Genomic DNA, 27,630 nt, shown 5'->3' with positions numbered 1-27,630 from the left:
TTAGACTACAAGACTTCGTAAATGAGTAAAAGCAAGTAAATGTTTACAAATAGTGTTGTGTAAGCCCTTCTGGCAGTGCTGTTCAGAGGGCTCATGTAGTAAACTATGTCCCGAGATACAACCGCTCGCACCCCTCTCCTCCTGGCTTCCGTAACCCACTTGGAATGAGGCCTGTGCTGCCTGGTCCCCAGTGGCACCGCCGCGGCCTGCGGCCCCTTACGTACGGCACAACCCCCCGGAGCCCCCGCGCGGGTGCCACCAGCACCCTGGCCGAGCGCGGCTCCTCTCCCCACCCGATGCTTTCCCAGCCGCCTCCTCACGTTTTCCTGTTTTCCCGTTATTTTCCCTATCCTGTGTTCCGAGGATGCAACGTCTCGAGAGGGGGGATCCTTTCTCTTCTGCCCCAGCTCACCGGGTGTGTTTTCCCCAGAGCAGGGGGTAACTTTGTGGTGGCTCAGGAGTATTTGTGCCGTCCGAGGGAGCAGAAAGCCCTGGCTGGGCTGTTGAGCATCTGCCGGAGACTGTGAGAGCACCGACCAAATCTGTGTTTGGGATGTGACTGAACCTCCTTTGAACAGCTCCGCTCCAGCTCTGCTCCAACCTGGCCGTCCTGGGGCTGGGAACGCTGCCCATGGGAAACGGGCCTCGCCGCGGCGCGGGGGGGCTGAGCTGGCGGCGCTGGCCCTGCCGCCGTGCCAGTGTCACATGCCGCCCCGACACAAAGGCCACCTCTCCCGCCGTGGGCGCGGGCTGGGGGCGAGGGAGGGAGCGCGAGGGAGCTCCCAGAGGAGCCGTGCCGGCGGCGGGCAGCCTGCGCTCGGCTTTTCTGGGTGCAGGCTGAGGGGGTTCGCGTCACCTGGGGTGCGGGGGCTGGCGCCAGGGCTGGCTGCAGAGCTGGAGCAGCAGGCTCCGGCCCCAGCAACTGTTCCCACAGTTGGAGCGGCGTCCCGAGCCGTGGGTGGGTGGCACGGCTCCGCCAACATCTGTTACCTCATGCTTTCCCTCGTGTTTTTCCCGGAAAGCTGTTAACCGCACGTAACCCCGCGGTTGTGCAAAGGCAGGGGGAGGCCGCTGCGCCTCCCCTGCCCCGGGCCGGGGTTCCGGCAGGACGGGAGGGCGGCGCGGGGGGCTGGGGCGCAGCCTGCGCCTGGCACGGGGGCTCTCTCGCTTCGGGGAGCGTCCTTCGGGCTGCCCGCGGCGGCCCGGCACAGCGGGGGATCGCGTCCCGCCGGGCCAAGGCCCGCGCCAGCCGCTGGCTCTGGGCGGGGGATCTACCTGCAGCCGTGTCATTTCAGGGCAGCTCCCCGCTGCTCGCGGCCACGTCGGCATGTTTGTGCTCCGCGGGACGACTCGCTGACAGAGAGCTGTTGACGTGCATCGGCCCCGTGATAGGCTTCGCCGTACCTCAGGACTTTTTTCAAAACATCGTGTACTTGATGACGAGTGGTTTTGCTCGATAGGAATGTAGCCTTTACCCTCGGTCAGAAGAGCTTGCGGTGCAGATGGACTTTGCCAGGCAGAACACTCATGTCCTCCCACAGCCAGATTGGAGGAGGGCAGGGAGAAGTCATCTGATAAAAGCGAGTATCCTGGCCAACGCTCCCAGCAAGATTATGTTGCTTACAATTGCCAAGGGGCCCTGCTAGAACGTCCCGTGTTGGAGGCTGGGGAGATGCTTCTCCCTCTGCTCTTGTGTAACCGTGTGGGCAATGGAGGGAGGAGGGCGAGCGCGGGCTCGCGGGGCAGAGGCAGCGGGAAGGCCCCTGGTCGCTGCGCTGTGGGCTCCCGGCCCCCCATTTCCAGGCTGCTTTTGCAGACCTGAGCGGAGGCAGCGCTGGGCTCTTTGGGATCTCGGAGCTGGCGGGAGAAGCTGCCCCGAGTGCCACTGGGGGGGCCCTGGCGCTGCACCACCTCCCCTTTCTGCCCACCCGCCACGAGCGCTCCTTTGTGCCGTCGCACCTTGGGCCCACGCAGCACCAAGACCTGCAGCTTCCTTCTGCTAACCTGTCGCTTTTGTGCTTTGTCTGATTTTCCAGAGTCCATCGTAGGGAACTGCATGGACAGGAGCTCCCCCGGCCAAGCGATGCAGGTGCCTGACCACAACGGCCTGGGCTACCCGGCGCGCCCCGCCGCCAGCGAGCACCCGCGGCCACGCACCCTGCAGAGACACCACACCATCCAGAACAGCGACGATGCCTACGTAGGTTTGGAGGAGCCGGTGCCCGCAGGGCTGACAGCGGCGCGGGGTGTCCTCCCTGCGCGCGGGTTGTGTCCTGGGGGACGAGGTGCCCGCGGCCGCGCCCCATCCCCGGCGCTTCGGGCCGCTGGGAACCGTCCTGCCCCAACGTTGATGCGTTCGGTGCCTCAGTTCCCTCCTGGAACGGGGAAGGGCCCTTCCCTCAGCGTCAGTCTGAGGGGACTTGGGCCGTCCAGTCCCTTCGTGGACGTTGGCTGTGCCTGAGCGGTCCCTGATGTGGATTTACCCATAGTTGGAGCCTCGCTGAGGCCTGCGGGAGCTCCCCGGGCAGCCTCTCCAAGCTGGGGCGTAGCGGGGTGCCTTGTCCCGACCCCCCTTGACTTGGGCCCTGCTCTCCCTGCAGGTGCAGTTGGATAACTTGCCCGGCATGAGCCTGATGGCAGGAAAAGCGCTCAGCTCCGCACGGATGTCCGACGCCGTCCTCAGCCAGTCGTCGCTGATGGCCAGCCAGCAGCTGCGCGACCGGGACAGCGAGGGTAAGGACGGGGGGCTGCTGGGGGGCCGCGCCGGGCGCCGAGAGCACCCGCTCGCAGCCAGCACCCCAGAACCGGTGCCCCAGAGCTCCTCGTGCAGCCGCTGAGGCAGTTCCTCGGCCTTACAGAATGCGGGGAGAGTTTGGAAGGTCAAGAGCATCCCAACCTCGGCGATGGCAGCCAGCACCTAAACACCTCCTGTTACCCGTCGACGTGTATCACCGACGTCCTGCTGAGCTACAAGCACCCGGAGGTGCCCTTTGGGATGGAGCAGGCCGGGGTGTAACCGGGAGGGGGTGAGTACTGGGGCGTCCTTCCTCTTCCCGCCGCACGTCGCCTCGGTGGCAGGCCCGGGCCCGCTGGCCTGGCTTTCATGTCCCTTCCTTGTCCCTGCGCCCCGAGGGAGGGGCCACCACCCTGAGCCCCCAGTGCGCGTGGCCGGGCCGGGCAGGCGGCGGGGGCTGCGGCAGCGGGACGGTGGCTTGTGCTCGGGTGTCTCCTAACGTCTCCGCCACTTCTCTCTGTCTCTCTCGCAGGTTTGATGTACAGCTTTGAAACGAAAAGGTCCATTTTAAACCAACAGTATCTAGCAGCATTGCGCCAAATTGCCGTAGTATTTCTGACTAACTGGAATACCATGGCCCCTTTCCTCATAGTCACTTCATCCCGTGTGTTGTTCCTTTGGTTTCTTTCGTTTTCGCCACGTCTGCCTGTAACTCCCGCTACCGCCGACACGACCAGAGAACCCGCCAGCAGCCTCTGCGCCCGCGGAGGATTCGTGGAGCCCGAGCGAGCGCCCGGCCTGGCGGGGAGGGCGTTGGCGGGCGCCGGAGCCCCCCCGGATCTTTCGCCCTCGGCGCAGGGGAGGGGCCCGGCGCGCCCCGAGGGGCAGCGCTGGCGGGGGGCGAGGGCGGGGGAGCGCCCACCCTGGTGCAAGACGCTTCTTGTCTCATCCGTGTCCGCTGCTGTTCCTGCTCCGGCTGTCAGCGCGCGCCGGGGGTCGCCTCTTCCCCGCCCCCTCGAACCTTTTCTTTTCGAATCCGCAGACGACTTGGGGTTTTTTTTCCTCTTTCCTGGCCTGACGTAGGGAAGACAGATTTTTCTTTGTTTTCTTAGCTTCTCCTCCCGATCATGTAGGAATTGTTTTTCGGTAAATGTTGTTTTATTATTATTGTTATTAATAAAAGGCAAAAGGAATTTCTGTTTGAGAGAAATTTTTAACTAGATTCTGTTCTATATGAATTGTGACTTGCACCTTTTGTTCAAAGTATTTTATTTCTTTTAACGACATTGTACTTGTGACTGGTTTGCTCTCTCGTGCCAGTGGCGACAGTGGTCTTCTCCTTTATCCACCTGGGACGCGCGTAGATCCCTCCTCTGTCCTTCTCTCCATCCTCTCCCAACGGATGGAGCGTGGAGCCCCCCCGCCGGGGCTGGGGAGCGCCCGGTGTCATCGTTGCCTTTGGGACTTTACCAGCGACAGCTCCAATTCTTATTGACACTTTTCCGGAACCTTTTTTAAACGAGGAAAAACCGACCCGGCCCTCCTGAATTTGCACAGAAGGAAGTGTGAAACCAGCACGGCAGAGGTGACTCTGCTGTCCTCACCCCCACCTCCTCCCGGCCTCCCCGTCTCCCCGCCCCGGGGGAGCCACGCCGACCGCCTCCACACCCCAAAACCGCCGAGGGGGGACCCCGGCAGCGCCCGGGCCAGCCCAGGGCCCCGCCCTCCCCCGGCGCTGCCTCCCCCGGCGCTGGCGGGTGTGGGGGGCTCACGGGAGCCCCCAAAAGCCTCTCGCTCTGTACCTTTGGTTTGTTTTCCTTTTGTTTACATGACACTGTATTTGTGGGAGAGCCGCCGGCCACCCTCCAGCAGCATCCGAAACAGCAGGGACTCGCTTAACCGTGCCATTTCGCAGTATCACACTTTTTTTATCATTGCTTTGTATTGTAGTAATCAATACGCGCAGTATATGTTGAATGTATATTAATATACTTTGCTATTATTTCTGTTTTTTGGAAATGTCAGAAGTATTTTTTTTCTTCCTCATTTATGTTGGACTAAAAGAAGTTTCAGTAAATCTTCAGTCCATTTTTTTGTGGGTCACTTGCAACTAGTCAATTAGTTGGACAGTGGGATCATGACAAATAAAACCATGATTATGATCTTCCCTCGTCTCCTGTTTGCCTTGTCACCCCACGCCGCGGGGCCGCTGCCGCTTTCTCTCCTGACCCGTTTCTGGCCTCCGTGAGCCCAGCCTGAGCCCGGGGATGCCGATGTGGGGCCCAGCAGTGGGCAGCTTCCCCCCGGCTTTAACCAGCCCCTCCTGCACGGTGCTGCCGGGGGGACGCCACGTCCCCTTTCTGCCCCGGCCGCTCTTGCCAGGCGCCTTCACCCCCCCCCAAGGCGTGGCCCCCCCGCGCTGGGTTCCTGCGGGTCCCCGGGCTGGCGGCTGTAGGATGGGGCCACCCCGGGTTTGGGGTTTGGGGCGGCCGCGCTGGCGTCTGCTCCAGGCTGAGCTGTCGCTTCGCTGCCCTGGTCCCCCGGCAGCGCGTGGGGGTGCAGCTCCTGGCCCCCCGCACCGGGGAAAGGGGGTGACGATGGCGGCGGCGCGGGGGAGGACAGGGCAGGAACCCGCAGGGCTGGCGAGCGGAGGACGAGGGGTCTGGGCAGGGCAGGCCGAATCGCTGCGGGTATAAACCCGGTCCCCGGGCTGCCGGCCAATCCCCGGGGGCTGCCGAGAGGCCCCGGCGAGGCCGCAGCGGCGAGCAGGAATCTGGGTCACCGGGAGCGTAAACAGGCTCCTTGGCCAGCGAGGCGCGTCCCGCGGGGAGCCCCTGTTTGCTCGCCGCCCCTGCCAAGCCGGCGGCTCCTCGGCGCTGGCCCACGCGCGCGATCCTTGAACTCTACACGCCACATCGCCCGCGCCGGGGAGCGGTTTCTTGGGCTGCAGCGTTGGCTTATCTCCGGCGGGAACTGCCCCCTCCTGCATAAATAGCGGCGGTGGGGCAGCGGCCGGCTCAGACGGGACGACCGGCAGCGCGGCAGCGGCAGGAGAGAGCTGGTAAGAGCCCGGGCGGCTGCGGGGGCTCCCGAGCCCGGGGCGAGCGGCTCGGTCCCCGCTGGCACCCAGCACCCACGTCTCTCGCTCTGCCCCCAGGTTCAGCGCCAAGATGAGAGCCGTGGTGGTGGCCCTCGCCCTGCTCTGCCTGACGGGTAGGTCCGAACGGGGCCGGGGCTGCGGCTGGGGCGGCCGCGGCCGCAAATCCCCGCGGGACGGAGCGGGACGGGGCAGCCGAGCCCGGCGCGGGCGCTGCTGGAAGCGCCGGGCTGCAGCCGAGCGGCTCCCGGGGCCCCTCCGGAGCCGGGTGGGTCCCCGGGCGGCGACGGGCCGGAGCCGTCCCCGCCGCCCTCCCGCCGCGCAGTCGGTCCTGAGCGCGCCGGCCTCTCCCCGCAGGCACCCAGGCCCGCTCCTTCTGGCAGCACGATGAGCCCCAGGCGCCCCTGGACCGCCTCAGGGACATGGTGGACGTGTACCTGGAGACGGTGAAGGCCAGTGGCAAGGATGCCATCGCCCAGTTCGAGTCCTCCGCAGTGGGCAAACAGCTGGAGTGAGTGGGGGGGCGCGTGGCGGGGGGCCGGCGGGGGGTCCCCGGGTGCCGGGCGTGCCGTGACCCCCCTCCGCTCCCCGCAGCCTGAAGCTGGCCGACAACCTGGACACGCTGAGCGCAGCCGCTGCCAAGCTGCGGGAGGACATGGCCCCCTACTACAAGGAGGTGCGGGAGATGTGGCTGAAGGACACCGAGGCCCTGCGCCAGGAGCTGACCAAGGACCTGGAGGAGGTGAAGGAGAAGATCCGGCCCTTCCTGGACCAGTTCTCGGCCAAGTGGACGGAGGAGCTGGAGCAGTACCGGCAGCGCCTGGCGCCTGTGGCCCAGGAGCTGAAGGAGCTCACCAAGCAGAAGGTGGAGCTGATGCAGGAGAAGCTGACCCCAGTCGCCGAGGAGGCGCGGGATCGCCTGCGCGGGCACGTCGAGGAGCTGCGCAAGAACCTGGCGCCCTACAGCGACGAGCTGCGGCAGAAGCTGAGCCAGAAGCTGGAGGAGATCCGGGAGAAGGGCATCCCCCAGGCCGCCGAGTACCAGGCCAAGGTGGTGGAGCACCTCAGCAACCTGCGCGAGAAGGTGACGCCCCTGGTGCAGGACTTCAAGGAGCGCCTCACCCCCTACGCCGAGAGCCTCAAGACCCGCTTCCTCACCTTCCTGGACGACCTCCAGAAGAGCGTGGCCTGAGCCGCCGGCCGGCGCAGCCAGGGACTGACCCCGGCCCCACACCTACAGCCGCCCCGGGGCTGCTCCCTGCCCTGCCCGGGGGGGCTCTGGGGACGGGCTGCGGGAGCCCTCCCTGGGGACCCCCCTCCTCCCCTCCCGCCGCCTCCCCTCCCCGAACCGGAGTTGGTCTCAGCTTTGCCTTTCTTTTGTCAAATAAACGTGACTTAAGTTATTGGAGCTCGCTCAGTCTTTGCAGTGGATGCTGGAGGGGGGCAGCTGCGCGCGGTGCTGGGGGCGAGGGGTGCTCCAGGCGGGGGGTGTTGGGGGGACCTGCTGGGTGAGGGTGGGGACAGGGAAGGTGCCCAGGGCTCTCCAGGACACAGTCGGGGGCTCTCCCCACACAAAGGGCTCTGCCAGGGCGGCCAACCCGGCAGGGGCTGCTTTTGCCACTGGCTCCTGCCCCCCCCAGGCACCCACATGTGGGTGCTCACCCCGAGGCGAGGGGTCCTGGCACCCCGGCCCGAGCGTCTCTCCCGGCCCTTCCTCGCCCCACGGTGTGTGCTCCTCCTCGCCGCCCCCCCCAGTGACGCCGCCACAGCCGTCTGCTTCAGCGCCGCTTTATTGCCAGAACCGCGACAGCGGGTGGGGAGCTGGGGGGGCCCCGTCCAACCCCCGGCGGGGCTATGCAGCCGCCCGCCGCTTCCAGAGCTCGGCCAGCTGCTCCTTCAGCCAGGCCAGCCGCTGCTTCGCCAGGTCGGCGTTGTCGGCCAGCCAGCGCCTGCAAGGGGGGGGTTGCTCAGAGCGGGGTCCCCCGCGGGCAGCGGGGCGCGGGGGACGGGTGCCCGGGTGGGGGGGCGGGGGGGTGGGGGGCACCTGGCCTGCTGAGCCGCTTCCGACTCCTGCACCGTGCTCAGGGCGGTTTTGGCCACGGCCGTGGCTTTCTGGGCGTATTCCCGCACCTTCTGCAGCAGAACCTCGGGCTCCCCGGGTGTCTCGGCCCCTGCAAGCATCAGCCTTGTGGGAGCGGGGGGCCATGGGGCTGGGCCCCCCCCGCTGTGGACGCACCCCGGCCCCCTGAGCCCCAGCCCCCTCCTCCTGCTGCAGCCCTCGCCCCCCCCTTACGTGCTCCCGCCACCAGGACGGCCGCGCAGCCCAGCACGAGCAGGAGCGACGCCTTCATGGCTGCGGAGAGAGCAGAGCACGTGGCGCGGGGTGGTGGGTGGGGGGCCCGACCCCCACCCCGTCCCTGTCCCCTTCCTGGCGTGACCCTCGCCGGGGGCTTCCTCGCTCACCTGCGCTGGGCTCTGCTACGCGGGGACAGCCCCAGCCTCCCACTTTATACCCTCCCCCAGCCACCTCCGGGGGGGTTTGTGCAAAGGTCAGGGGCAGCAGGGCTGGCGGGGGGGGTCACACACACCTGCATGGCCCCATCCTGCTGCCAGGGTTGCTGTGGAGGGGCCGGCGCCCCGGCCAGGGCTTGGGAAATCACCCGGGGAGCACGGCTGCCGGGGGCTCTGCACACGTGTGCCATGCGTGTGCCTGTGCCACGTGTGTTCCTGTGCCACGTGTGTGCCTGTGCCTTGGGGCCACACGCTGCAGTGTGTGACACCAGCCCAGTGCCTGCTGCAGGGCGCACGGCAGCGAGGGCCACCCTGGGGACAGGCCCAGGGCTGGTGCGGGGACACCCAGCACAAGGGTGACATCCAGCGGCACCGGCCCCAGGCACGATGGCACCGGGCTGGCTCTGCCCAGGGCTATCGTGCAGCTGCGCTCTTGGCCCCAGGGCACCACCGGGCTCTCGGGGCCTTGGTGTCGCTGGGCCGCAGCCTGGAGCTGGTGCGAGAGCCCGATGCCCACGGCCAGGGACGCCCACAGCTCCCAGCGCCAGCCAAGGGCACACGGGGCCTGGCACTGCCTGTGGCACAACATCCCCCCGGAACCTGTGCTCGGGGCAGCGACACTGTCCTGCACAAACACCGACTCGTGTGTCCCCAAACATCCACCACAGCGTCCCCCCGTGCCCGTGTCCCCTCCACCCCCGGGTCCCTGCCCTCCCCAGGATGGGCTCAGCCGCGGGATGGCTGTGTGTACCCCCGCCCCTCTCTGCCCTGGCACCCCGCCGGGAGCCGGCAGGGCTGCGGTGATGGCTTTGCGTGTCAGGCGCTTCCACGTCGCGGCCGTGCTAAAGTCCAAGCCCGGGGCTCGTGTCACCGGCCCGCGTGGAACCCGCCGAGGGCGCTGGGGCTGCATAAATAGGGGCTGGGTGCTCCCCGGCAGTGCAGGTACCCGCGGTGGCAGCAGCACAGGCACCCCGGGCTCCCTTCAGCTCCACTCCACGCTCTTGCAGGCCCCCCCAGCACCCAGGATGTCCCTGAAGGCGGCCGCCCTCGTCCTGGTGCTCCTGGCCGTGGCAGGTGAGGCGGCGTGCGGGTGCCGGGTGCCGGGACGGTGGCCCTGCTCGGGGCAGGGATGGGGACGCTGCATCCCTGGGGCAGCTGCTGTGCCAGCGCTGATCCCCACATGGGCTTGCAGGGGCACAGGCTGACATCAACCCGGACGAGGTGGCCAGCGTGCTCTGGAAGTACTTCACGGAGCTGGGCAGCCATGCCAAGGAGACGGTGGACCAGCTGCACCAGACCGAGCTCACCAAGCAGCTCAAGTGAGCAGAGCCGCGAGCTGCGGCACCGGGGGGGGGGGACACGGCAGCGGCCAGGAGGTGCTGGCCAGGGGAGGGGGCTGCGGGGTAGCGGGCGCTGACATCCCCCCTCTTGCCAGCACGCTGCTGGAGAGCAACCTGCAGAGCGTCAACTCGTACGCCGAGGACCTGCAGCGGCGGCTGGTGCCCTTCGCCACGGAGCTGCAGGCGCGGCTGGCGCAGGACTCGCAGCGGCTGAAGGAGCAGATCCGGCGGGAGCTGGCGGAGCTGCAGGCCAAGCTGGCGCCCTACGCCGACGAGGTGCACCAGCAGATCGGCACCAACATCCGCCAGCTGCAAGCCAAGATGAGCCCCTACGCCGAGGAGCTGCGCTCCCAGGTGGACCGCGGGGCCGGGGAGCTGCGGCGGGCGCTGGAGCCCTACGCCACCGAGCTGCGGGACCGGCTGCAGGACAATGCCGAGAGCGTCCAGGCCTCGCTCAGCCCCTATGCTGACCAGCTGCAGCAGCAGATCGACGGCGGGGTGGAGAGCCTCAAGCAGCGGCTGGCTCCCCTGAGCGAGGAGCTGAAGGCACAGGTGCAGCAGAGTGTGGAGGAGCTGCGCCGCGGGCTCAGCCCCTACGCCCAGAACGTGCAGGACGGCCTCAACCGGCAGCTCGAGAGCCTGACGGCGCAGATGGAGCAGGCGGCGGAGGAGCTGCGCGCCCGCCTGGCCGCCAGCTCGGAGGAGCTGCGTGCCCAGCTCAGCGCGGTGGCCCAGGAGCTGCGGCAGGCGGCCAGCAGCGACACCGAGGGCCTGCAGCAGCGCCTGGCCCCGCTGGCCCAGCAGCTGGACGCGCGCGTGGGGCAGACGCTGGAGGCTTTCCGGCAGCAGGCAGCCCCCTTCGGCGAGACCTTCGGGCAGCGGCTGGTGGAGCGGCTGGAGGCCATGCGGGGCAAGCTCGACTCGGGCACCGCCGGCGTGGAGGATCACCTGGAGCTGCTGGAGAAGGAGGTGCGGGAGAAGGTGGCCGCCTTCCTCAGCACCGCCCCGCCGGCCCAGAACTGAGCCCCCTGGAGCACCCCAGGGAGGGGGCACGGGGCGGCCGGCCGCCCCCCCGGCAGCACACGCGCTCCCGGCCGCTGCCCGCGGCACAAATAAACCGCTGCTTTGTGACGCACGTGCTGGTCTGTGTCCTCCTTCCCGGTGGGGTCCTGCGTCCCGGCTGCCCTCAGGGCAGAGCATCCCCCCGAACTGGGGTGCCAGGGCCGAGTGGCGCTGGGGTGGGGCGGGTGGGGCGCCCGATCCCCAGTGCGGGGGGAAGGAAGGGGACAGGAGCCGTGGCCCCAGCAAGCCGCCGTGCCGCTGGGCACCCCGTGAGGAACGCTCCCACGGACGGGGGGATTTCCCGCGCGGGCTGCGGCAGGATGGGGGTGCGGCCAGGGCTGCTTGGGGCCCCCCCACCATGTCCGCACAGGCCGGGGAGCAGCGTGGACTTTGGTGCCAGAGGAGCGCTGGCGACTGCGTGGAGCTTCGCCCCTGCGGGGTGACGGACTTTGCCCTCCGCCGCAGGGTGCCCGTGCCCTGGCCCCGCACCCCGACACGCGCCCCGGCCACGCAGCCCGGCCCCCCCCGGGAGTCGCCGGTCCCGGCGGGTCCCCGCTTGCCAAGCTGCTTCAGCGCCAACACAGCTGCGCTCTGCTGATGGAGAAGGCCGGGGTGGGCGACCAGCACCCCTCCCGGGGGTGAGACCCCAGCCCAAAACATCGCCCGTTTTTCCCCGGGGGAGAGGCAGCCTGCGAAGGAAACACCCCGCAAGGCGGCGGGTTCGGTGTCCCGGCGGGGCGCGGGCAGGCAGCCCCCGCCGTGTGCCGGGGCTCGTTCCACCCTTCCCTGGCGAGTGGGGCTCATCCCCCCGCACCCCCGTGGCCTCGTCCGGGGGCCCGGGCTGCCCTCGCCCCCCCTCGGGCTGCGAGTGCCTGCGGCGGGAGCTGCAGCCGGTGTCGCCGGCCCCGTCCCGCTGCCCCCCGCCCCCCGGCAGCCCCCCCGCCGTTGGCTCCGCGGCGCAAAGGTGGGCTGCGAGGGGGGGTCGGCCTCGTCCCGGGAAAGCCGCCGGGAAAACAAGGGCTGAGCCAGCGGGACGGCGGCCGCTCGGGCCGCCCCGGCGCCAGCTCCCGGCCGGGAGATGCTCGGGGAGGGGCCGCGCAGACCGGCAGCCCCGGGGGGGGGTGAAGGCCGCGGTGCGGGGCAGGCGAAGGGGCCGCCGGCGCTCAGATAACTGGCCCCCACGTCACCTCCCGGCACCGGCCGCCGACCTCCACGTCGCCTTTCCAGGGTCCAAACTGGCCACCCCTGCGGCCGCGCCTTATCGCCCGGGCGCCTCTACCCCCCCCCACCTCGACCCCGGCGACTATAAAGGGAGCGGCGGCAGGAGAGGGGCGGGCGGCGACCAGGAGCCGGGAGAGGGGCGCGGGGCAGCCCCGAGAGCAGCGAGCGGGGCGTCGAGCGCCGGCACCACCGAGCCGCTCCCTCCTCGGTCCCCGCAGCGCGGCGGCCCGGCGGACCATGGCTCCGAAGGCTGCGCTGCTCCTCGCCCTCCTGGCCACCTTACCGGGTGGGTGGCGAGCGCAGGGGCTCGCTCGGGGCCGGATGGGCGGGAGGGCAGAGCCGGGGCGGGCAGCGCCGCGGCCCCCCCCCGCCAACCGCTGCCCTCCTGCCCGCAGTGTCGCCGGCCGAGCTGGCGCGGAGCGGCTTCTGGGGGCACCTCAGCCAGCTGACGAGCGACAAGGACAGCCCGGAGCACGGCCAGGGCGGCAAGCTGGGCGGGGACGTGGCGTGAGTAGGCCGCTGCGGGGGCTCGCCCGGCAGCGAGCTCCCCCCGCGCCCCACCGACACGCCGCGGCCCCCGTTTCTCTCCCCCCGGGGGCAGGAAAGCTCGTGGGAACGGCCCTGGCGGCTGTCGGGGGGTTATTGGGGCGCGTCAGGGCAGAGCGGAGACGCTGCGGTGAGTCGGGCTGCTCAGTAATGAAAGGGCTCAAACTAATGAATTTCTGATTAAGACTAAACCGCGATGCATGAAAGTTTGGCTTGTGTTTGTTTCCCAAGGACTCCGCAGCTGTTTTCCCTCGGCCTCTTTGTCTAAAGTAAAACGCTCCCTCTGTCACTCACTGAGGGCAGACTCAGCCCTCAGTGGGCACTTGGGCAAACCGAGATGAGGGGAACTCAAACAAAAGGACACAGAGATACAGTCTAGGGAGGGTGATCTTGCTGAGTTAGGAAGAAGACACCTGGACTTTACTTCACAGCCCGTGCTCTGGAAGGAAGGTCAGCTAGCGAACACCGTGAAGAAGACTGTTTACTTCTTCCCTTGACCACCAAAGACCCTCACTCTATTAAACTACGCGTGCTCGGACTATGTAAATGGGAACTCATTATCATAAGACAGCCCTTTCCACGAAATCTGAACATGTATGATTTGTGTGTAGGTAAACTGATGTCCCTTGCTAGTTCTCGGGAGCCCTTGTGGTGGAGAATCCCCAGGGCGACCTCAGCACTGCTAATAAAGAATATCTGCTTAACGGTTCTACTGGATTCTGACTGTTGAGTGAATTTCTTTGTTTCAGTAACTAGACCCGCTGTCTCGTGCAGAAACCTGAAGGGAAGCATTCAGGATGGGGTCAGCTACGTGGGAAACTTCCTGGAGAAGCTGGCGCCCCTCAACAGAGGCCTCCAGCCCCGGCTGGACCACGACTCGGACAGCCTGCGCAAGCTCATCCGGAAAGAGCTGGAGAGCCTGAGGGTGAAACTGGCCCCGTACGTGGACGAGGTGCACCACAAGGTCGGGAAGCACCTGGATGATCTTCGCTACCGGCTGCAGCCGTTCACGGAGGAGCTGCTGGACCAGGTGTCCCTGAAGGCCCGGGAGCTCCGGCGGCACCTGATGCCCAGCCGGGAGGTGACAGCTCAGCTCCTGGAGGGCGCGGACGAGGTCCAGAGGTTCATGGCTCATTACGCCGACAAGATCGCGTTCCACACCGAGCAGGTGAAGGACATTTTCCACCCCTACGCGGACAGGCTGGTGACCGAGATCCACCGCAACGTGGAAGAGCTGCACAGAAACGTTGTCCCTCACGCCCAGGCCAGCCCGGAGCAGCTCAACCAGTACATCCAGGAGCTCTCCGCCAAGCTGACCCAGAACGCGAGGGACCTCCACCAGAAGATCCAGAGGAACCTGGAGCAGCTCAAGGTGAAGCTGAGCCTCTACCCCGGCAGCCTCCAGCAGCCGCCGGCCCCCACGGACCGCTCCCCGGCAGAGCTGGCCCGGGAGGTGCAGCGGCGGGTGGAGGAGTTCCGGAGGGACACGTATGTCCAGATCCAGGCCTTCACCCGGGCCCTCGACCAGGAGACGGAGGAGATGAGGCTGAAGCTCTCCTCGCGGCCCTCCTCCCCGGGGGACCCGCAGGACGGCCCGCCCGCCGTGGACGACCTGCGTGCCCGCCTCGACGCGCTCTGGAGAGACCTGGCGCTCAGCCTGAGCGAGCGGGGCGGCGAGGCCCGCTGAGGGGCCGGGGGGGGGCGGAGGGGCCTCCCGGGGGGTGTGTGGGGGGTGTGGGGGGCGGCGGGGCCGGGCGGGGCCGTCTGGCGGAAGCTGAACCACAATAAAGGCGCCGTCATGGCGGACTAGGCCTCGCCTCAGCCGCCACCTCCTCACGTGACCGCCCCGCCTCACGTGACCGCCCCGCCTCACGTGACCGCGGCGCGCAGGCGCGGCGGCAGCGGCATCATGTCGGCGCTGGGGGCGGTGGAGGCGGCGGGGGGTTCCCTGTTCCGGCCTCTCAGCGCCGAGGACGGGGAGCAGCGCCCGGCCGAGATCGAGTCCCTGTGCATGAGCTGCTTCCGCAACGTGAGGGCGGGGCCGGGGCCGCAGCGGCCTCCGCGGGTAGCGGGGCAGCACCGGGGAAGGGCCCGCCGGGGGCCACGGCGCGTCCCGGGGCGAGGGTGGGTGGTGGGAGCCGGAGGGCTGGGGTGCAGGAGGCAGGCGGGGGGCGGTGGGAGGCAGCGGGGGGAGGTGGGGCCTGCCCGGAGGTGAGGGGGGGGTTGGGTGTTTGGGGGGGGGGGGGGGGTGACAGAGCTCGGGGACGGGGACCGGGACCTGCCCGGGGGGTTGTTTTGGCAGGAACACGGGGCCTGGAGTGTTGGGAGAGCTCGGCTTCCCACGAGGCCCCTCGCTGCCGCAGGGGGTGACGCGGCTCCTGCTCACCAGGATCCCCTTCTTCAAAGAGATCATCGTCAGCTCCTTCGCCTGCGACAGCTGCTCCTGGTCCAACACGGAGATCCACTCCGCGGGCAGGATCCAGGAGCAGGGCGTGCGCTACACCCTGGCTGTCGTCTCCCGGCAGGTGAGCGGGGGCTCCCTCTCCTCCCCCCGCTGTGGCTGGGGCCACCCGTGTGCCAGGAGCTGCCTGGCGCCCGCCTCTGCCCCTCATGAGCCGGTCTAGCTTGAGCAATAAAGCGTTTCTCCTCTGCGCCGTTTGAGAAATAGCATTGTTTGTTTGGTAGTAACTGTGTAAAGCCCCAAACACGCGTATTCCTGTGAACGGAGAGGCTGCTAAAGGCTGCCTGGAGCGAACGCTGCGGCTGTGGCGGGCGCCGTGTGTCCCGGGGTGGTCCCGTAGTGTGTGGGAGCTTCTGGTCCCGCTGGGACCCTAACGCCGCTCCTCGGCTGTCGTGTGCAGGACATGAACAGGGAGGTGGTGAAGACCGACTGTGCCACGACTCGCATTCCAGAGCTGGACTTTGAGATCCCCGCTTTCACCCAGAAGGGAGGTGGGTACATGGCCTGCGCCCCTCGGCCTGCCGACGCCGGCGGAGGGCCCGGCTGCCTGTCCCGGGGCTCACATAAGCTTGGCAGGGCCCACGGGGGGAGGTTGCTGGAGATCGGTATGAGCTGGCGGGGGGTAGCACAGCTGGGCTTAACGGTGCTGCCGCTTCTGTTTTCTTTCCTTCTCCAGTTCTCACCACCATTGAAGGGATCATTGACAGAGCGGTCGTGGGCCTGGAGCAGGACCAGCCCCTCCGCAGGGTAAGATGCTGTGACGGGGGAAGCTCCTCGGGGGCGCCTGCGTGGCAAATGCTTCTTTTGTTCATACTCTGCCTGTTGGCCTCGTGTGCTGCTGATAAGTGTGTTGTGGGCTGTTAAAGAATTTCAGAATTTCACCAGACTCTGGGTATCTCTAGGCGTAGCTTTATTAACAACTCGGATTTGGGCCATCACCTCAGTGAGTGGCAAATGTCCAAAGGACTCGTGCAGTTTATATACTATTTCTGAATCTATTACCTAAGCCCAAAGTCTTTGTAAGGTCCTACTTAACCTTTTAGTTCTTGATTCTCATAATTTATTACAGTTCACTACAATCCCTTGTCTCAGCTGAATTCTTCTCTTCTGGTTCCAATTCTTGCTTCAGTTTCAGGGTCATCTTTCGGGTCATCACGTTCATCTTTCTTCCACTATTTTTCATCTCGCACAATTCTGAGAAAGACTTCAAGACGATCTATTAAAAGCTTAGGCAGAGCGAGCAGTTTCTATATACCGAATTCTCTTAATCTGGCAAAACACCTGTGTTTAGTCAGTTAATCATCTTTGTTAAAACTGTCTCTATGTGATTAGCTTGACTGGCTTTTAAACACGTTTCATTAGGCCTTAAAATCTATTTCAAATATACCAGAGGTTGTATTTAAAATTCTTCTGCAGGGCGCTCTCGTTTGTGCTGTTGTCGGTGTTGTATTCAGCTCTGGGCTGTCCCCAGCATCAGTCTCAAACGTGTCCTCTTTTGCAGGCGACGGACCAAGAGGTGGCAAGTAAAATAGATGAGTTCATTGGGAAACTAAAGCAGCTGAAAGAAGTGCATTCCCCCTTCACCTTTGTGAGTACGCGCAGGAGGGCAGCCCCTTTCCCGTGGGGGGAGGCATTCCTGAGGCTTCCTTCCTCCGCAGATCCTTGACGACCCTTCCGGGAACAGCTTTGTGGAGAACCCGCACGCGCCGCAGAAGGATGATGCTCTTGTGGTCACCCGCTACCGGAGGACGCCCCAGCAGGCTGCCGCGCTGGGACTGGAGGTAACGGGGAGCTGCTGCCGCCGTGCTCCCCGCGCGAGGCCGGCGGGCCCCTGCGTGCTCGCGGCCTGGGGCAGCGGGGCTGATCGGTCCCCTCGTTCCCCGGGAGGCCCTCAGCTCAGGAACAGAGTTAATGCTGCGTCTGGTGTCCCCCTGGCAGGGAGAGGAGCCGGACGAGAAGCCGGTGGATTCTGCAGAGGACCTGAGGAATGAGGTGGGTGCCTTTGCAGCGCAACGGTGTCCATGCCTGGGCCGCTGGCTCCCAGGACAGGCTGTCCAGGCTGACCGGGACTTCCCGTTTCTCCTTTCCCTTCCCGTGACCCAGGTACTGCAGTTCAACACCAACTGCCCCGAGTGCAACGCTCCAGCTGACACGAATATGAAGTTAGTGCGTATCCTTTGAGGGGGGTCGGTGCTGTCTGCGCCAGGGTGGGAGTTGCTCTGTGCTGACCCAGGTCTCTTACTGCTGCACCCATAAGACATAAACTCTTCCGAGTAGAGCCTGTCAGGGTGCAAATCTGTCTCGGTGCCGCTCACAACTTGCCAGCGAGCTCCTGCAATACCTCGGGAGGGACTGAGGCTGTGAAGAGGGTGCAGGAGGCGGCTTTGAGACTTTCCTTTCCTTGAGTTTTCCTTGACCGTGTGCTCTAGAAATCCCTCACTTCAAAGAGGTGATTATCATGGCCACAAACTGCGACGCCTGTGGGCACAGGACAAATGAAGTGAGCTGGAAAACTATTGACTCCTTTTTTTGGGGAGGCGGGTAGTGTTTCATGGGTTTCTTGGAGTCCCTGGGCTTGGCGGTTCGGGCTGGAGGGAGCCTGGATTTACAGGTGGTGTCACGGGGTGCGTTGGTGGGTGTCACAGAGCTGCCCTGCTTAGGGGTGGGGGCCAGGCTGTAGGCGAGCTGCGTGGAGGCCGCATGTGCTGCGAGCTCAGGCTGGGCTGGGCTTCCCTTCCTGAACAATCAAAGGGGCTGACTTTGGTCTGGAAGAGCCCCGTTTGGCGTGAGTCGGCTGTCTCCACGTCTGCTCAAGTCCTCTGCGTTCAGGCGCCATCCCCAGGCTTGGGGCGGCCTCCGAGCTGCCAGGGTAAACCCTCTTAAAGCATCATGGTGTGATTGAAGTGTAAAAGCCTGTGAAGCAACTCCCTGAAAGGAGGGTGCAGAGAGGGGGGATGAGTCTCTTGAGCCAAGGAACCAGCGCCAGGCCAAGAGGGAATGGCCTCAAGCTGCGCCAGGGCAGGGTCAGACTGGCTCTTAGGAAGGATTTCTTTGCAGAAGGGGTTGTTGGGCGTTGGAATGGGCTGCCCAGGGCAGGGGGGGAGTCCCCATCCCTGGAGGGGTTGAAGAGTCGGGTTGACCCAGCGCTGAGGGATCTGGTGGAGTTGGGAACGGTCAGGGTGAGGTTCATGGTTGGACTGGAGGAGCTTCAAGGTCTTTTCCAACCTGGATGGTTCTGTGATTCTGTGAAGCTGACGGCCAGGTGTTCCTAGGTGAAATCCGGAGGAGCGATCGAACCGCACGGCACCAGGATTACCCTTCGGATCACGGACCCTTCTGACATGACGAGGGATATCCTGAAGGTACGGTGCATCCGATCCCTGCCCCGCCCTGCGGTGGGGGCTCGGGGCCCGGCCCTCCCTCCATGGGGACTCACCGGGTGCTCGCCCTTGCAGTCGGAGACGTGCAGCGTGGAGATCCCCGAGCTGGAGTTCGAGCTGGGGATGGGAGCGCTGGGGGGGAAGTTCACCACGCTGGAGGGGCTGCTGAAGGACATCCGAGAGCTGGTGAGCGACCCTGCGGTGCTGCCGAGCACAGCTCGGGCCCCTCTGCCTTCACTTTGGCCTCGCTGGGGGCTGAGCACGCGGCTCTGCTCTTCCAGGTCGAGAGAAACCCCTTCACCCTGGGGGACAGCTCTGTGCCCAGCAGAACGGGAAAGCTGCAGGAGTTCATTGGGAAACTGCAAGAGGTGAGCGCGCTCCCAATTTTCCACGCTCCGCAGCGTGGTTTTTGCCACCGCAGCTGCGACGTGTGTTTAACTGAACTCCTCAGCAAGCGTCGCCTTAACTTTTCTATCTGTCCCACGCCTGCCTGCCTTGTTTCACTGAGCTATCACTGTTTTTTGACTGAGGAAGTCGTTTGAGCGATCGCAGGCGGGCTGTGTGTGTCTCGGTGCCACAAGTGCGGGGGGATTAGAAAGCCTTAATGCCTGCACACGCTCTCTTTCTGCAGATCATAGAGGGAAAGACAGAGGCTCACTTCATCATGGATGACCCTGCAGGCAACAGCTATCTTCAGGTGCAGTGTTGTGCAAAGTTTTCTGAGCGGTTTGGGTGGATTTTCTTCCGTATTTCCCCAGTGTGTGTGGGCGGGCAGGGTTCTTCTCGGGGTTCTGGGTGGCTGCAGGCTCTGTCCGCGGAAAGGCGAGTGCTGGGGGCTTCGTGGGAAGGAAGGCGGGAGTGGCGTCTGCTCCCCGGGGTCCGGTGCTGGGAATATCGAGCTCCCCGGGGGGTGGTGGGCAAGTCTCGCCAGAGCCTTTGAGAAGGGGGGTGCGAAGCTGGCGTCCATCTCGCCCCACAGAACGTGTACGCCCCGGAGGAGGACCCGGAGCTCAAAGTGGAGCGCTACCAGCGTACGTTTGAGCAGAACGAAGACCTGGGCCTGAACGACATGAAGACGGAGGGCTACGAGTCCGAGGGAGCCGCGGGCCGGTAGCGGGGTGCACCCGCACCCCGCCAGCCTCCTCCCCCCGCGCCTCGGGGGAGCAGGACCCGTGCGGGGCTGCGGGGATGGGTGCTGCAGCCCCAAGGCCGCGGGGATGGGCGCCGGGGCCTCCCGCGGAGGGGTACGGCCGCGATGGGGGGTGCGACCCCCCCGAATAAAAGCTGTTGCTGGAGGGAAGGTGTCTGTCTGCTGCTGCTGGCCCCGCCCACCGCCCATGGCCCCGCCCACCACAGTGACGCCCCCTTGTCCCGCCCATCACAGTGCCCCCACCCATCGCCCCGCCCCATCCCGCCGCCGTGGCCCCGCCGCTTCCGCCGCCGGTCCCTCCGCACCCGCCGTCCTTTCCGGCGGCGCCATGATGGCGGCGCCGGGGCTCTCCAAGGCCGAGTACCTGCGGCGGTACCTGAGCGGCCCGGCCGAGCCCGCCCAGCCCCGCCGCCGCCGCAAGAAGAAGCCTCCGGGCGGCGCCGGCAGAGCCGGGTGAGTTGCGGGGACGCCGCGGCCCGCGCCTGCCCCGGGCCTTTCGCGGCAGGCGCGGGCTTCGGCGCGGTCGCTGCCCGCCGGGACCCCCCTCGGGGCCGGGACGCTCCCCAGGCCCCACATCCACCCCCCAGCCCCTTCCCGCGGGCGGGCTGGCCGGTGGGCTGACGGCCGGGCCCCTCTCCCCACTCCCAGGATGCGGATCGTGGACGACGATGTCAGCTGGAACAGCATTGCTGCGGCCCAGGAGAAGGAGGAGGAGGAGGAGGACGAGGGGGACCTGCCTGTGGTGAGCGGGGAATTATGTCCAACTCAGCCCATTCTCCGTACGGCCCGGCCCGTGGCTCCCTCGCGGAAGCGCTTGCCCAACCCTTTCTCCCTGCCTCCTCTCTTGGGAGGCTCCGCAGCAGGGATGGGTGAGTTGCCCAGGATTTAGCTCCCTGCTAAAAGCAGCCCGTTCTTGACACGTTTTCATTTTCCCAAGCGCCAGAAGCACGCAGTGGGGCCGGCATGGGGGGCTCGCAGCTTTAAAACACTCGCTGGAGACAAGGTGGGAGGTACCCACGGGATTGCAGGAGCCCGCTGACCACTGCGGCGGGGCTTGTGGCCAGGGCTGGGAATCCTGGCAGCGAAGAGATGACGCTGAGGGGGAAGAGATGACGCTGAGGGGGAAGAGATGACGCTGAGGGGGAAGAGATGACGCTGAGGGGGAAGAGATGACGCTGAGGGGGAAGGCTTTGGAGAGCAGCCTTGAGATCCGCCCGTAGGAAGGCAGCAAAATGGTGGTCACGCATCAGCTGCCCATGAGTGCAATTATGCTCAATTCTTTGGGTTAGAGAGTAGAAATCCTCTTTTTTATTGAAAGCCATGTTGTTTTTTGTGGGGTTTTATCTTCAGGTGGCAGAATTCATTGATGAGCGTCCAGATGAAGTGAAGCTCATGGAGCAATTCCGAACAAATGCTAAATGGAAACTGTTAGGAGGTGAGACCAGACCTTCCCACTTTCTCTCTGACTGTTTATCTGCTCTAAACTATTGCAAGTTAAAGATAATACTAGCTAAAAAAAAAAAAAAAATTCTTGAAAAGCTGAAGAGGTGATGAAATGGGGACAACCCAACAATGGTGACTTTCTGATTGTTTTTCTTCAGACCAGAATGAAGACTCGCAAAGCTCAGATGTTTCAGTACCCGCCAGATCTACCGTGAGGTACGGGGCTCCGACTAGAAATTCTTTTGTCGGTTAACTCTTGTTTTCTGGCATCATCTGTTTTGTTGTGCAGTTTCTAAGTCTTTGCTGTGAAATGTGGGAAGCAGTGTATGCTGGGGTTCATCTTCTGCTGTTGAGTAGCCTCTGCTGGTGGGGGGGAGCTGGCAGGTAGCTTGCTGTCTAGGTTTTTGCATTCATAAAGTTGTTTTCACCTTCTCCTCCCCTCCCAGGCGCCAGCGCCACGACTCCCCGGACAAATGGTCTCCAAGGCAACAGCATCACGACTCCCCAGATCTGTCCCCTCCCAGGCGCGAGAGAAACAATTCCCACAACCTCTTGCCTCCCAGGCGCCAACGCCACGACTCCCCGGACCTCTCCCCACCGAGAAGGAAGCGCCACGACTCGCCAGACATGTCGCCTCCCAGGCGCCAGCGCCATGACTCCCCCGACCCCTCACCACCAAGATTGAAGTACAATGTCTTCTCTGACCTGTCTCCCCCAAGACGGAAGCGCCACGACTCCCCCGACCTGTCTCCTCCCAGGCGCCAGCGCCACGACTCCCCCGACCCATCACCACTGAGGTTGAAGTACGATGTCTTCCCTGACCTCTCTCCCCCAAGACGGAAGCGTCACGACTCCCCTGACTTGTCACCTCCCAGGCGCCAACGCCACGACTCCCCCGACCTGTCACCACTGAGGTTGAAGTACGATGTCTCCCCCGACCTCTCTCCCCCAAGACGGAAGCGCCACGACTCACCCGACCTGTCTCCTCCCAGGCGCCAGCGCCACGACTCCCCTGATGTCGCTCCAAAGAGAGTCAGTTCAGCGATGGGGAAAAAGGGCTGCAAAACCACAGACAAGTTGCTGTCAGGGAGAGGCCAAGGAGAGCCGTCTCAGCTCAGACACAGCACCTCTGACAAGTCCTCGTCACGTCAGAAGCATCAGGCTACTTCAGATCTGTCCCCTCAACAGAAGAGGAGGTACGATTCTGACCCGGATTTGTCACCGCCTGGGAGAAAGAGCACTGGGTCACCTAGTCTGAAGAAGCAGAGCAGAACACGAGGTGAGCGTGCGTAAGAGTTTGTCGTGCCGGTGCCGTGCTTTGCTGCCTGCCCACGCTGCGATCAGGTTCGCAGGCTCTGGAGAGGGGAGCGGCGTGGAGTTGGTAGTCTGCACTCTGGGAATAGTAACGGGTAGGTTGCCATCTCTGTTGGTGAAGCTCGTTCTTGTAATCCTGTTTTTTCATCAGCTGGACTAGAATTAACCTCAGAGTTAGCTGGCAAAGGCTTAAACATGTCCAAAAGGAAAAGAGAGTTTAAACCCTGTCTTTAGGCAGTACGTGGTCAGAAGCAAGAGCATTCAGACTCTTGTCACATACTTGTCTTTTCCCTACAGCTTGTCACCTCTTAAGGTCTTGATTTTTCTCGGAGTTACCCTCACACACCACCGCGTAGTCCTTTCATGGGACTAATTGTGTCTAATCCTGTGATTTTTAGCTAGTGTATGTCTTTACTGCAGGTGCTTCTCCAGCCATGAAAAAGCTGAGGCCCGTGCCCTCGCCCACGAGGTGCCTGAGGCACAGCTCCAAGTCCCCGTCCCCGCGGAGGGGTACCCGGAATGCCTCCGAGGCTGAGCGCGGGCAGGGCCCTGTACGCAGCGATGCCCTGAAGCGTGCTCCTCTCAAACGGAACCAGAGCAAATCCTCAGACTCGGATTTATCCTCTCCGCAACGGGCTCTGCCAGCCGGAAGGGATCAGCGCGGTTCCCCCGACCTCTCGCCTCCTCACCACCGCGACGCTCAGGGATCGCCCAAGAAGGTAAATGCTGCGTCCTTCCATTTCAGCTGTAGATTGCTTCCTGCTGATAGGGAACCCTGAAAGTCCAACGACTTACCAACTGCACAGTGGGGATTTCATATACTTCATGCGTGCAGCTGTGCCAGACCCCCTGCTTGCAGCGAGGGGCATGAGGTGGGGGTGAGAGAGGAGCGCTGCCTCGCTCCGCTCTGCTTCCGGAGCCCTGGGGAAGCTGTTTGTGAGGGTCCCAGCAAAGCGCCGTTGGAATGCGACTGTCTCTGCCCATGCGTCTCCTGATTTCGGGCTGTCGCCTCGGGATGGCCGGACTGCGCTCAGCCAGCAGTGAACGTGGTTTTTCTTTGGTTTGCAGGCGAGGACGATGTTTTCTGGGGTCAAAGCTGGCTTGGTGTCAGCTGACGTGCTGCGCAGGGAACAGGAGGAGCTCAGGAGGCACGAGAGAAATAACAAGCACTTGGAAGGTAGGGGCGCGAAAACACCGCGAACACCAGCATGCTGCCTCTTCCCTGCCCTCGGCTGCCCCTGCTGCTGCCTCGGGGTGTTGGGGTGCTGAGGGGGCATCCCAGGGGAGAAGCACCTGCGCGTGCCGATGGATTCCTTGGGCAGGGTCACTGAGCCCCAAAAATAACATTTATAAATGGTGATGTCCAAGTGGTGCCGGTGGAATCGTAGCAAAGGCGAGAGGCTTATTCTGGGCTCCAGCTGCAGGTCTGCAGAAGCAGACTGGTGTTGCGAGAGCTCTGGGCACGAGCGTGGCCGCATGGGGCAGCAGCTGGAAGTGCGAGCTGGGATCCTGCCTGCTTTTAGATGATAAGCTCTGTCAGAGGCCAGAACAAGGAAAAAGCGTTGAAATGAGTCATGGTTAGCCATCAAATTGTCTGGAGACGGCAAAATGCTCCAAAATGCCTGACTCGAGGCATCTGCTCCCTCCAGAGGAATCCCGGCACTGTGAGACCGTCTTCCGAGACAAGTTGGGCCGCAAGAGAAACCTCACGCAGGAGTGGCTGGAGCAGAGGCAGAAAGCTGAAGCCAAGACCGAGAGGGACGAGCAGTACGCCAAATGGGGGAAAGGGTAAGGCTCTGCCGAGCTCCCCAGCACGTGCCTTCAGCCTCACGCTGCAGCGGAGGACTCCTCGCTCCCTGCTTTTCGGCCCGGTTTTGGTTCCGGTGGCGGTGCCACGTCACTTCATTCTGAGCTTGAGCCCGGGACTGGGAGAGCCCGATTTCCACGTGTCTTAGAGGCCCCTCCGGGATCCGCTCGGCTGCTGGACGTGCTTCGGGCTGCGTGCGGCGTGGTGGTTCCAGGCTCAGACCCGTCCCGCGCGTCCAGCCGGTCGCAGTAAACGATTGCTTGGCTTCGGGGTGAAACTGTGTTTGTTTGCAGGCTGGCACAGGGGAGGCAGCAGCAGCAGAACGTGGAAGATGCGATAAAAGAGATGCAGAAGCCCTTGGCCCGTTACATCGATGACCAGGACCTGGATCGAATGCTGCGGGAGCAAGAGAGAGAAGGAGACCCCATGGCTGACTTCATCAAGAGAAGGAAGGCCAAAGAGAACAAGGAAAAGAAAGGTTTGGCTGTTGATTCGCACCGGTGCATGGTTTAAGGTTGCGGTGTAGAAGTGCAGCTGCTGCTAAAGACGGAGCCGACGCTGCCCGCGTTGGCGTGGTCTGGAGTTGGTGTGGTCGCGGTATCGGCTGTTACCGCCTCGTTCCCAGGAGCGGTTACTGAGATTTGCTAGCGTAGAGTGCGGTGTCAGTCACCTAAAATCAGCAGGCTCCAGTGGATTAGGCGTATCTTTGGGGGCTGCAGCTGGGCGCTAGGCAGCCTGCGCACCGCGCCGGGCTGTGCCTCTCGGGGCGGTGACGGCGTGAACCGGGATTGCGCCGAAGGAGTAAACGGCTGTATTGCTCTTCCTGTTCCTAGAGAGACCGAGGTACAACGGACCAGCCCCTCCCCTCAACAGATTTAATATATGGCCTGGGCATCGCTGGGACGGAGTGGACAGGTACATGTTGCTGGTGTGATGGTGTGTGACGGTAGTAGTGACAACAGAGGAGCTTTTGCTTCCGAGCTCATAGCGTAGGGCGTTACCAGATGAGTGAGGGAGCAGCGTAAGCTTGAACGTGCTATGGTACGAGCGGGTGACAAGTAGGTGCTTGTCGGGGACAGGAGGGAGCGAGGCTGGCAGGGTCAGCGCGGGTGTGCTCACCACGGAGCACGGCGGAAGCTCAGCCCAGGCAGCGGGAAAGCTCGTCGTGTCGCTGAAGTGCTTCGCGGCTTCAGAAAAGCTTCGGCGCAGCAGCCCACGCTCTTCTCGCTGTCGCTTTGTAGGTCCAACGGCTTCGAGCAGCAGCGCTTCGCCAGGATCGCCAACAAGAAGGCGGTTCAGGAGCTGGCCTACAAGTGGAGCGTCGAGGACATGTAGCCAGGCTGCGGAGCCCTGCCATGCTTGGACCAAGAGTCGAGGCTGGGCAGGGAGGAGCTCTGCCAGGAGAGGGTTTTCCCATCGGCCCAAGAGGACGAGCACTGACACCCGCAGTGGGGAGGCTGCGGGACGGCCACGGCTCTCTGCTGCTCCCCAGGAGGTGCTGCAGGCGCTGCTCTCTGGTCCCTTTATCTGTCTTCTAACACCGCATAAACTCTGTGCTTAATTGTTTTATGCCAAATACTTTGTCCTCTGAGGGCAGTTCACAACTCTTCAGGTGTCCTAAATCTCAGGTTTTTCTTCGTGGTGAAAGCACGTGGAGCGCTCGCTCACGGCAGAGTTAACCTCACCCAGTAGGTCAGCCTGTTCCAGAACTTGGTTGCAGCTTTGGTTGTGTTCCAGTTGTTCCAGAGAGCAACTCTACCCTAAAACTACTTAACAGGGTGAGCTGATTGGCCTCTGGGCTGATGTCGGATCCCCTGTGCCCTTCCCAGCGCACCCTAAGGGCTTCCATTCAGTTTGTGTAGTTCTCCAACCTCCTTCCTGGAGTCGCCGCCTTTCAGCGGGGTTCATAAAGCTCGGCCTGTCCTGGCCCGCTCTGCGCAGCGAGTAGTGCTCCGGCTCTGCGGAGAGTGACCAGCCTGCAGAGCTGCGCTTGACAGCGGGAGCCGTGGGGACCCGGCAGATCTTCGTGGGGCAGTTTCTTGCAGAAATAAGCAGGCAGAGGTTGTTAAATTGCTTCTCCTGATGGCTCTGGCGGAGGAGCGAGCCGTGCAGACTCGTGCTCGTGCTTGTATTTGTCGGGCTCGGGGCTGGAGGCCGGGCAGAGACCTTCCCTTCATCCCGGCCTGCGAGGAAGCGCTTCTGGAAATAAATACAGTTGTTCTCGGGGAGCGGGTGTTAAACGCAGGCAGCGGTTTCCATGGAGCTGCCTTGTCTCCGGGAGCGGGCAGGGGCAGCCGCCAGCACTGCGCTGCCGAGCCCTGGGAGGGCCGCGGGCCAGAAGTACGACCACAGACTCTTCTCTGGAGTGGAAGAGTTGTGAGAACTTCCTTCCCGGGTTTTTATTCCCTGTGTTATGTTTCTAGCAGTCCTGGAATCTGTGTGTACACTTGTAAATAACAGCTTCCTTTTTTTACTGGACTTTGGCGTGGTGGTGGTTCTTCCAGGGCAGGGAGGAGGAGGGTAGATAACTGTCAGCTGCTGGTAAAAGGGTTGGACGCGGTGTCTGCCGCGGCTGTCACCGCCTGCCGTTACCTCTGCCAATCCAACTGTGCTTCGCTGGTGCCTTTCTTGGGGTCTGCTGGAACTCCAGGCTGAAAGCGGGGACTTGGTGGCCCCCGGCCGCCCCGCCCGTGCCTGGGGGACTCGTGTGAGCATCCACACTCCAGGCACAGCTGCTCTCCTGTCGCCGCCTGCCAGCGCATGAGCTGCGGGCTGCTGCTCGTGGCCGGTGGCTGGGAACGGGAGGGGAACGGGGAGCCAGGCGCCGCCAGTCGATCTTGGAGCGAGCTGCGGGGTTTGTCGGAGCCCAGCCAAGCCCAGGAGGCCCCACTGAGCCACTCGCCCTTCCCCTGCTGCCGCGGGCTCCGCCGCAGCCCCTCGGGCAGGAGCTGGGTTGGGAGCGCGAGGCAAGCGTGCGGGGCAGCAGCAGCGTGCGGGGCAGCAGCGACAGCCGAGCTACGGCGTGCTCAGAGCTGCTCTGCACTCGGGCGTGTTTTCCAGTTGTACTTTCCCCTTCTGTCACCAAAATCCTGTTTTGTTCTTTTTTTCCTATAACTTGATGCAGCTGCGACCTCGAAGAGTGGGGTTACGTTTGGCACGTACTCATTCTTGCTCTCGCTTATCCGACTGAGACTTCTGGAGATGTGAGAAAAATACTGTGGAATTATTGAATTCACCTCGGGGTGGAGGGTTGCGGCCCCGGTTCGATGCTCGGCCCGTGCTGCCTGCGGAGAGCCCGTGCTCTGGCACGGCAGCCGGCGGCGGCAGCTGCTGCCTCGCCTGGCAGTTGGGATGGGAAGCTGCTCCCTAGGAAGGCAGAACCGTCTTACTGCTGCTGCGAGGCGCAGCCCTTTAGTTGGTACCTGGAAAACAGCATAAATTTCTGAAGGGTGCAGTTTTTAAGATTTTAGGTAGAGGTGCTACTGTAGAGACCTCGTAGGAGGGTTCGTTAGTTCTGAATTTATACAGTACACCTAGTATTTGTTTTGATTCTCAGATATTTTG

The 27,630-nt window shown here is 63.9% G+C and overlaps 7 protein-coding genes across 17 annotated transcripts in view; 6 read left to right on the top strand and 1 right to left on the bottom strand.

The window, feature by feature from the left end:
* The window catches only part of SIK3 (SIK family kinase 3), an 84,159-nt gene extending 79,258 nt beyond the window's left edge, over positions 1 to 4,901 (top strand). For all 7 annotated transcript variants that reach the window (XM_074850973.1, XM_074850972.1, XM_074850971.1 and 4 more), the window contains 4 exons: positions 2,037 to 2,200; positions 2,601 to 2,733; positions 2,859 to 3,026; positions 3,267 to 4,901. In XM_074850973.1, coding sequence (XP_074707074.1) covers positions 2,037 to 2,200; positions 2,601 to 2,733; positions 2,859 to 3,016 — 455 coding nt within the window. In that variant the 3' untranslated portion in view covers positions 3,017 to 3,026; positions 3,267 to 4,901. The remainder of the gene's footprint in view (positions 1 to 2,036; positions 2,201 to 2,600; positions 2,734 to 2,858; positions 3,027 to 3,266) is intronic.
* Positions 4,902 to 5,600: 699 nt separating this feature from the next.
* On the top strand, positions 5,601 to 7,234 carry APOA1 (apolipoprotein A1). Its single transcript, XM_074851067.1, has 4 exons — positions 5,601 to 5,795; positions 5,892 to 5,947; positions 6,189 to 6,342; positions 6,426 to 7,234. Exons 2-4 carry the CDS (start codon positions 5,905 to 5,907, stop codon positions 7,021 to 7,023), a joined length of 795 nt encoding a protein of 264 aa, XP_074707168.1. The 5' UTR covers positions 5,601 to 5,795; positions 5,892 to 5,904; the 3' UTR covers positions 7,024 to 7,234.
* A 369-nt stretch (positions 7,235 to 7,603) lies between these two features.
* APOC3 (apolipoprotein C3) lies at positions 7,604 to 8,294 on the bottom strand. The gene is made up of 3 exons (XM_074851202.1): positions 8,125 to 8,294; positions 7,876 to 8,002; positions 7,604 to 7,780 (listed from the first exon to the last, which is right to left on the bottom strand). Exons 1-3 carry the CDS (start codon positions 8,180 to 8,182, stop codon positions 7,684 to 7,686), a joined length of 282 nt encoding a protein of 93 aa, XP_074707303.1. The 5' UTR covers positions 8,183 to 8,294; the 3' UTR covers positions 7,604 to 7,683.
* A 1,001-nt stretch (positions 8,295 to 9,295) lies between these two features.
* APOA4 (apolipoprotein A4) lies at positions 9,296 to 10,810 on the top strand. Its single transcript, XM_074851199.1, has 3 exons — positions 9,296 to 9,416; positions 9,535 to 9,661; positions 9,778 to 10,810. The coding sequence occupies exons 1-3, from the start codon at positions 9,368 to 9,370 to the stop codon at positions 10,703 to 10,705; spliced, it is 1,104 nt and encodes a 367-aa protein (XP_074707300.1). The 5' UTR covers positions 9,296 to 9,367; the 3' UTR covers positions 10,706 to 10,810.
* Positions 10,811 to 12,063: 1,253 nt separating this feature from the next.
* Positions 12,064 to 14,221, top strand: APOA5 (apolipoprotein A5). Of its 2 annotated transcripts, XM_074851200.1 has the most exons (3): positions 12,064 to 12,251; positions 12,361 to 12,472; positions 13,286 to 14,221. In XM_074851200.1, the coding sequence occupies exons 1-3, from the start codon at positions 12,203 to 12,205 to the stop codon at positions 14,196 to 14,198; spliced, it is 1,074 nt and encodes a 357-aa protein (XP_074707301.1). In that variant the 5' UTR covers positions 12,064 to 12,202; the 3' UTR covers positions 14,199 to 14,221. The 2 variants fall into 2 exon arrangements, with proteins under 2 accessions (XP_074707301.1, XP_074707302.1); XM_074851201.1 differs by lacking the exons at positions 12,064 to 12,251; positions 12,361 to 12,472 and adding an exon at positions 12,502 to 13,122 and having other exon boundaries at positions 13,261 to 14,221.
* A 69-nt stretch (positions 14,222 to 14,290) lies between these two features.
* On the top strand, positions 14,291 to 19,647 carry ZPR1 (ZPR1 zinc finger). 2 transcript variants are annotated; one of them, XM_074851196.1, is made up of 14 exons: positions 14,291 to 14,540; positions 14,875 to 15,036; positions 15,373 to 15,463; positions 15,649 to 15,719; positions 16,474 to 16,560; positions 16,631 to 16,753; positions 16,911 to 16,964; positions 17,076 to 17,142; positions 17,402 to 17,472; positions 18,245 to 18,334; positions 18,428 to 18,538; positions 18,634 to 18,720; positions 18,984 to 19,049; positions 19,332 to 19,647. In XM_074851196.1, exons 1-14 carry the CDS (start codon positions 14,421 to 14,423, stop codon positions 19,464 to 19,466), a joined length of 1,335 nt encoding a protein of 444 aa, XP_074707297.1. In that variant the 5' UTR covers positions 14,291 to 14,420; the 3' UTR covers positions 19,467 to 19,647. The 2 variants fall into 2 exon arrangements, with proteins under 2 accessions (XP_074707297.1, XP_074707299.1); XM_074851198.1 differs by lacking the exon at positions 14,291 to 14,540 and adding an exon at positions 14,552 to 14,635 and having other exon boundaries at positions 14,901 to 15,036.
* A 99-nt stretch (positions 19,648 to 19,746) lies between these two features.
* On the top strand, positions 19,747 to 26,544 carry BUD13 (BUD13 homolog). 3 transcript variants are annotated; one of them, XM_074851194.1, is made up of 11 exons: positions 19,747 to 19,955; positions 20,151 to 20,244; positions 20,853 to 20,937; positions 21,104 to 21,161; positions 21,509 to 22,224; positions 22,680 to 22,978; positions 23,328 to 23,436; positions 23,909 to 24,047; positions 24,360 to 24,544; positions 24,900 to 24,981; positions 25,308 to 26,544. In XM_074851194.1, exons 1-11 carry the CDS (start codon positions 19,831 to 19,833, stop codon positions 25,399 to 25,401), a joined length of 1,986 nt encoding a protein of 661 aa, XP_074707295.1. In that variant the 5' UTR covers positions 19,747 to 19,830; the 3' UTR covers positions 25,402 to 26,544. The 3 variants fall into 3 exon arrangements, with proteins under 3 accessions (XP_074707295.1, XP_074707294.1, XP_074707296.1); XM_074851193.1 differs by having other exon boundaries at positions 19,750 to 19,955; positions 21,392 to 22,224; XM_074851195.1 differs by lacking the exon at positions 19,747 to 19,955 and having other exon boundaries at positions 20,238 to 20,371; positions 21,392 to 22,224.
* The last annotated feature ends 1,086 nt before the right edge of the window (positions 26,545 to 27,630 follow it).

The sequence above is a fragment of the Strix uralensis genome, chromosome 26, assembly GCF_047716275.1.
Source record: "Strix uralensis isolate ZFMK-TIS-50842 chromosome 26, bStrUra1, whole genome shotgun sequence".
Taxonomy (NCBI): domain Eukaryota; kingdom Metazoa; phylum Chordata; class Aves; order Strigiformes; family Strigidae; genus Strix; species Strix uralensis.
The sequence above is the reverse complement of the archived record's forward strand: the minus strand, read 5'-3'. Positions and strand labels throughout refer to the sequence as shown.